This window comes from Micropterus dolomieu, linkage group LG10, assembly GCF_021292245.1.
Source record: "Micropterus dolomieu isolate WLL.071019.BEF.003 ecotype Adirondacks linkage group LG10, ASM2129224v1, whole genome shotgun sequence".
NCBI classification, from domain to species: domain Eukaryota; kingdom Metazoa; phylum Chordata; class Actinopteri; order Centrarchiformes; family Centrarchidae; genus Micropterus; species Micropterus dolomieu.
The window spans coordinates 29,551,459-29,559,567 of record NC_060159.1 but is presented as its reverse complement, the minus strand read 5'-3'; the positions used below and the strand labels follow the sequence as shown (position 1 = coordinate 29,559,567).

The 8,109-nt window shown below is 46.2% G+C and overlaps 1 protein-coding gene across 3 annotated transcripts in view; it reads right to left on the bottom strand.

Moving 5' to 3' along the window:
• cdc42bpb (CDC42 binding protein kinase beta (DMPK-like)) overlaps positions 1-2,762 on the bottom strand; it is a 49,021-nt gene extending 46,259 nt beyond the window's left edge. For all 3 annotated transcript variants that reach the window (XM_046060768.1, XM_046060770.1, XM_046060769.1), the window contains exon 1: positions 2,055-2,762. In XM_046060768.1, the coding sequence (XP_045916724.1) occupies positions 2,055-2,223 (169 nt within the window). In that variant the 5' untranslated portion in view covers positions 2,224-2,762. The remainder of the gene's footprint in view (positions 1-2,054) is intronic.
• Positions 2,763-8,109: the final 5,347 nt, after the last annotated feature.

Here is an 8,109-nt window from a genome sequence, read left to right as displayed (position 1 = left end):
CTCCTGTCACTCTCCTGACACACGCCTGTCTCCTGTCACTCTCCTGACACACACCTGTCTCCTGTCACTCTCCTGACACACGCCTGTCTCACACCTGTCTCCTGTCACTCTGCTGACACACACCTGTCTCTTGTCACTCTCCTGACACACGCCTGTCTCACACCTGTCTCCTGTCACTCTGCTGACACACACCTGTCTCTTATCACTCTCCTGACACACGCCTCTCTCACACCTGTCTCCTGTCACTCTCCTGACACACGCCTGTCTCACACCTGTCTCCTGTCACTCTCCTGACACACGCCTGTCTCTTGTCACTCTCCTGACACACGCCTGTCTCACACCTGTCTCCTGTCACTCTCCTGACACACGCCTGTCTCACACCTGTCTCCTGTGTCACACCTGTCTCCTGTCACTCTCCTGACACACGCCTGTCTCACACCTGTCTCCTGTCACTCTCCTGACGCACGCCTGTCTCACACCTGTCTCCTGTCACTCTCCTGTCACTCTCCTGATGCACGCCTGTCTCACACCTGTCTCACACCACTCTCCTGTCACTCTCCTGACGCACACCTGTCTCACACCTGTCTCACACCTGTCTCCTGTCACTCTCCTGACGCACACCTGTCTCACACCTGTCTCCTGTCACTCTCCTCACACACACCTGTCTCACGCCTGTCTCCTGTGTCACACCTGTCTCCTGTCACTCTCCTGACACACGCCTGTCTCACACCTGTCTCCTGTCACTCTCCTGACACACGCCTGTCTCACACCTGTCTCCTGTCACTCTCCTGACGCACGCCTGTCTCACACCTGTCTCCTGTCACTCTCCTCACACAAACCTGTCTCACGCCTGTGTCCTGTGTCACACCTGTCTCGTTACATGCTGACGCTTCATCTCTCTGTTGGACCAAATGTTTTGGTCCGTCTGATCAGTGTCTCCACACGATGATCGTCGATCAGCTGATTCACATCATGTCATAGCGCCACGTTATTTACATTTGACCGTTACTTATAGAAAAGTGGAGCAGATGCAGGTCAGCAAGAGACGGAGAGACATCAATACATCCACCATGATGGACTTTGTCAGAACATCAGGGCCTCCAGCAGCTCCTGGGCCAGACCAGTTCCACAGGCTGAACCAGGACGAAGAGGACCAGAGTGGGACAAAGTCCTGAAACTGTTACAGGACAGCTGGACCTCCCTGCTGAAGCTCTACGGTCTATAACACCCCCTCAAGGATCCCTAAAACCTCCCTGGAAACCTCTCAAGGACTCCCAGGAAAACATTAAGTTGGAAGCTCTCAGGAACCCTAAATGGTGAGGTAGACTACCTCTCAAGGTTCATTAGAACCTACTCAAGGAGCCTAGAACCTCACCTGGAGGTCCTCTCAAGGACCCCTGAACCCCTTTGAAACCCACTGAGCCACATTAAAACCATCCGGGGTCATCTGGAACCTGAGTTCCTGGAAATTTCACAAGAGCTCCCTCAAGGACCCCCAGACCTCCCAGGAGCCTCCTTTAAAAGGACTTAAAACACCTCTTCTAGCAGAACCTGTGACTCTGCCCCACATGGCCACATTAAGACCATTCAGGGTCATCCTGGAACCTTGTCAGAGTTCCTGGAAACTCCACAACCAGCTCCAAAACCCTCAAGTGACACGAGAGCTCCCTCAAGGTACCCTTTAAGCCACCTGAAAAATCCCTTGAAAACTTCTAAAACCTTCCCTAAACTATGCTGGAAATCCCTGGCACTTTTTTCCAGGTCCCCCTCCATAACCTGGAAAGACCCTGTGTTACTAATACTTCATTAAAGGGGTCCTTAAACTCCTGGAACCCGTTAGAATCCCTGAACCTTTGAACCTGGAACCCCTTTCATGCTCTCTCAAGGAGCCTTGAACCTCCCTGGAGCATCTTGGAATCTATGAGAAGGTCTCTCAAGGACCCCTTAACATTTCTGAATCTTCCAGGACCCCCTGGAGCCCCTGTGTGTGTGTGTGTGTGTGTGTGTGCTGTGCGGGTGCCGGAGGACAGACCCGCTCCGGGTCCGGGTCTTACCCCAGTGCAGGAAGTCTGAGACGTGCCGCTCCCTGCGCAGGGCGGACTGGGAGCACTCGGTGTAGAAGCAGAGCAGCAGGTCCAGCAGCGCCTCCACGCTCAGGCAGCCCGCCGCCTTCTGCTCCAGCAGCAGCTCCTCCAGCCGCTTCAGACGGACCTGAGCCGACATCCTGACCCGGGACCGGGACCCGCGGAGCCCGCTGACAGCCCGACACCGGCCCCCCCGAACAGTCCGAGTGAAACCCGCCGCCCAGGCTCCGTTTCCGGCCGAGTGCTGCCGAGCTCAGCCCGCTAGCTGCAGCTAGCTCGTTAGCTCCGGGGAAACATTCCCGACATTTTGAAGTCCGGGTCTCGGAGCGTCGGTGTCTCGGTGCGTCTCCGCCGGTTCCCGGCGCTCCGTCGCGTTAGCGGCCGTTCAGCCTGCGGGCCCGCGCCTATCCGCGCTCCGCATCGGCTTTAATCCGGTAAATCTGGACTTTCCTCTCAGGGATCGGGACGTCGGGAGACCGTCGACTCCGTGGCCGCCGCTGGTCCTTGGCCCGGGTCTCAGCCCGGTAACATGTCCGGGAGCTCCGGGACGGGTTGACGGTCAGTACCGGGGCCCGGTGACACCGTGAGGGGCCGCGGCGGAGGATCACAGCGCGTTTTTGGGTAGTTTGAGTCCGGCTGCCGGTGCGGCGTCTCTCCGGGAATATGGCTGAATCCAGATCAGCCCGTCCGGAACAAGCTGAGGACGGAGCGCACACATCCGGTCCGCCAGAGTTTCACAATAAAACACCTCAACCGCTGACCCGCATGTGGAGCAAGCAGTACTGCAAATACTACTGCTCTGTAATACTGAAAGCAGTACTGCAAATACTACTGCTCTGTAATACTGCAAGCAGTACTGCAAATACTACTGCTCTGTAATACTGCAAGCAGTACTGCAAATACTACTGCTCTGTAATACTGCAAGCTGTACTGCAAATACTACTGCTCTGTAATACTGCAAGCAGTACTGCAAATACTACTGCTCTGTAATACTGCAAGCAGTACTGCAAATACTACTGCTCTGTAATACTGCAAGCTGTACTGCAAATACTGCAAGCAGTACTGCAAATACTACTGCTCTGTAATACTGCAAGCAGTACTGCAAATACTACTGCTCTGTGATACTGCAAGCTGTACTGCAAATACTACTGCTCTGTAATACTGCAAGCAGTACTGCAAATACTGCAAGCAGTACTGCAAATACTGCTGCTCTGAAATACTGCAAGCTGTACTGCAAATACTACTGCTCTGTAATACTGCAAGCTGTACTGCAAATACTACTGCTCTGTAATACTGCAAGCAGTACTGCAAATACTGCTGCTCTATAATACTGCAAGCAGTACTGCAAATACTGCAAGCAGTACTGCAAATACTACTGCTCTGTAATACTGCAAGCTGTACTGCAAATACTGTAAACAGTACTGCAAATACTGCAAGCAGTACTGCAAATACTACTGCTCTGTAATACTGCAAGCTGTACTGCAAATACTACTGCTCTGTAATACTGCAAGAAGTACTGCAAATACTACTGCTCTGTAATACTGCAAGCAGTACTGCAAATACTGCAAGAAGTACTGCAAATACTACTGCTCTGTAATACTGCAAGCAGTACTGCAAATACTGCAAGCAGTACTGCAAATACTACTGCTCTGTAATACTGTAAGCTGTACTGCAAATACTGCAAGCAGTACTGCAAATACTACTGCTCTGTAATACTGCAAGCTGTACTGCAAATACTACTGCTCTGTAATACTGCAAGCAGTACTGCAAATACTGCAAGCAGTACTGCAAATACTGCAAGCAGTACTGCAAATACTGCTGCTCTGTAATACTGCAAGCTGTACTGCAAATACTACTGCTCTGTAATACTGCAAGCTGTACTGCAAATACTGCAAGCAGTACTGCAAATACTACTGCTCCGTAATACTGCAAGCAGTGCTGCAAATACTACTGCTCTGTAATACTGAAAGCAGTACTGCAAATACTACTGCTCTGTAATACTGCAAGCAGTACTGCAAATACTGCAAGCAGTACTGCAAATACTGCTGCTCTGTAATACTGCAAGCTGTACTGCAAATACTACTGCTCTGTAATACTGCAAGCAGTACTGCAAATACTACTGCTCCGTAATACTGCAAGCAGTACTGCAAATACTACTGCTCTGTAATACTGCAAGCTGTACTGCAAATACTACTGCTCTGTAATACTGCAAGCAGTACTGCAAATACTGCAAGCAGTACTGCAAATACTGCTGCTCTGTAATACTGCAAGCTGTACTGCAAATACTGCTGCTCTGTAATACTGCAAGCTGTACTGCAAATACTACTGCTCTGTAATACTGCAAGCAGTACTGCAAATACTACTGCTCTGTAATACTGCAAGCAGTACTGCAAATACTACTGCTCTGTAATACTGCAAGCAGTACTGCAAATACTACTGCTCTGTAATACTGCAAGCAGTACTGCAAATACTGCAAGCAGTACTGCAAATACTGCTGCTCTGTAATACTGCAAGCTGTACTGCAAATACTGCTGCTCTGTAATATTGAAAGCTGTACTGCAAATACTGCAAGCTGTACTGCAAATACTACTGCTCTGTAATACTGCAAGCTGTACTGCAAATACTACTGCTCTGTAATACTGAAAGCAGTACTGCAAATACTACTGCTCTGTAATACTGCAAGCAGTACTGCAAATACTGCAAGCAGTACTGCAAATACTGCTGCTCTGTAATACTGAAAGCAGTACTGCAAATACTACTGCTCTGTAATACTGCAAGCAGTACTGCAAATACTGCAAGCAGTACTGCAAATACTACTGCTCTGTAATACTGCAAGCTGTACTGCAAATACTACTGCTCTGTAATACTGCAAGCAGTACTGCAAATACTACTGCTCTGTAATACTGCAAGCAGTACTGCAAATACTGCAAGCAGTACTGCAAATACTGCTGCTCTGTAATACTGCAAGCTGTACTGCAAATACTACTGCTCTGTAATACTGCAAGCAGTACTGCAAATACTGCAAGCAGTACTGCAAATACTGCTGCTCTGTAATACTGCAAGCTGTACTGCAAATACTACTGCTCTGTAATACTGCAAGCTGTACTGCAAATACTACTGCTCTGTAATACTGAAAGCAGTACTGCAAATACTACTGCTCTGTAATACTGCAAGCTTTACTGCAAATACTACTGCTCTGTAATACTGAAAGCAGTACTGCAAATACTACTGCTCTGTAATACTGAAAGCAGTACTGCAAATACTACTGCTCTGTAATACTGCAAGCAGTACTGCAAATACTGCAAGCAGTACTGCAAATACTGCTGCTCTGTAATACTGCAAGCTGTACTGCAAATACTGCTGCTCTGTAATATTGAAAGCTGTACTGCAAATACTACTGCTCTGTAATACTGCAAGCTGTACTGCAAATACTGCAAGCAGTACTGCAAATACTGCAAGCTGTACTGGAAATACTGCAAGCTGTACTGGAAATACTGCTGCTCTGTAATACTGCAAGCAGTACTGCAAATACTGCTGCTCTGTAATACTGCAAGCTGTACTGCAAATACTACTGCTCTGTAATACTGCAAGCTGTACTGCAAATACTGCAAGCAGTACTGAAAATACTGCAAGCTGTACTGGAAATACTGCAAGCTGTACTGGAAATACTGCTGCTCTGTAATACTGCAAGCTGTACTGCAAATACTGCAAGCAGTACTGCAAATACTGCTGCTCTGTAATACTGCAAGCTGTACTGCAAATACTGCAAGCAGTACTGCAAATACTGCTGCTCTGTAATACTGCAAGCAGTACTGCAAATACTACTGCTCTGTAATACTGCAAGCTGTACTGCAAATACTACTGCTCTGTAATACTGCAAGCTGTACTGCAATACTGCAAGCAGTACTGCAAATACTACTGCTCTGTAATACTGCAAGCTGTACTGCAAATACTACTGCTCTGTAATACTGCAAGCAGTACTGCAAATACTGCAAGCAGTACTGCAAATACTACTGCTCCGTAATACTGCAAGCAGTACTGCAAATACTGCAAGCAGTACTGCAAATACTGCTGCTCTGAAATACTGCAAGCTGTACTGCAAATACTACTGCTCTGTAATACTGCAAGCAGTACTGCAAATACTACTGCTCCGTAATACTGCAAGCTGTACTGCAAATACTACTGCTCTGTAATACTGCAAGCAGTACTGCAAATACTGCAAGCAGTACTGCAAATACTGCAAGCAGTGCTGCAAATACTACTGCTCCGTAATACTGCAAGCAGTACTGCAAATACTGCAAGCAGTGCTGCAAATACTGCTACTCTGTAATACTGCAAGCAGTACTGCAAATACTGCAAGCAGTGCTGCAAATACTGCTGCTCTGTAATACTGCACGCTGTACTGCAAATACTACTGCTCTGTAATACTGCAAGCTGTACTGCAAATACTACTGCTCTGTAATACTGCAAGCAGTACTGCAAATACTGCTGCTCTGTAATACTGCAAGCTGTACTGCAAATACTACTGCTCTGTAATACTGCAATCAGTACTGCAAATACTACTGCTCTGTAATACTGCAAGCTGTACTGCAAATACTACTGCTCTGTAATACTGCAAGCTGTACTGCAAATACTGCAAGCAGTGCTGCAAATACTGCTGCTCTGTAATACTGCACGCTGTACTGCAAATACTACTGCTCTGTAATACTGCAAGCTGTACTGCAAATACTGCTGCTCTGTAATACTGCAAGCAGTACTGCAAATACTACTGCTCTGTAATACTGCAAGCAGTACTGCAAATACTACTGCTCTGTAATACTGCAAGCTGTACTGCAAATACTGCAAGCTGTACTGCAAATACTACTGCTCTGTAATACTGCAAGCAGTACTGCAAATACTACAACCAGTACTGCAAACATGCAGTATGTATATATATATGTACACATACGTATATATATAGTATGTGTATATATATACACATACATGTGTATATATATACACATACGTATATATATACACATACGTATATATTTAGTATATGTATACATGTGTATATATATACACATACGTATATATATATATATAGTATATGTATACATGTGTATATGTATACATATACTATATATATATACGTATGTGTATATATATACACATACGTATATATTTAGTATATGTATACGTATGTGTATATATATACACATACGTATATATATATAGTATATGTATACATGTGTATATACTATATATACACATGTCGAACAGAACAAGGCTTTTTCAGGAAAGTCTGAGTCACTAATACATTTACATTTATTCATTTAGCCGACGCTTTTATCCGAAGCGACTTACAGTTGCTGTACATGTCAGAGGTCTCACGCCTCTGGAGCAACTAGTGTCCTGCTCAGGGACACAGTGGTGGACGTCTCACAGTGGGAACTGAACCCAGGTCTCCCACACCAAAGGCAGGCATCTTATCTATGCACCATCACCACCTAATAAAAGAATCTAAAAACAACTTTCTGACTGTTTTAATAAACGCGTTCATCAGAAACACAAACAGATTTATTTGGTTTTTACACTCACAGGAAGGACGTTTGCTCTGGTGATTTAATAAGTGACAACAGACATACAAGATAATGATAATACCAACGTATGGCATTTACTAAATGTACACAGAAGTTGTGAGAGAACAACAATACTAATACAATAAAATAAAGATCGTGTTTAGTTATTTACATGTCCAGAGAAAATAAAAACAGGAAGTTAAAAGGTGACAGAAAACAGAGAAGAAGAAAGTAATTCATATCATAATAACACTTCAGTCTGTCGACAGAGGCAGCCTCTCCGTGCTTTTATTTTGAAGGAAACTCTCCCTGTCCCGGAAGTCGGTACCTGCTGCTCTGTGCTGACCTGACTCACCTGAGTGCTTCTCCCTGTGGAACACGGCCCCCCCCCCTTCCTGCACCGGAAACGCTCTGGGTACATGACGTCAGGCCGTGATTGACAGGAGCTGGGAGTGACTGGTACC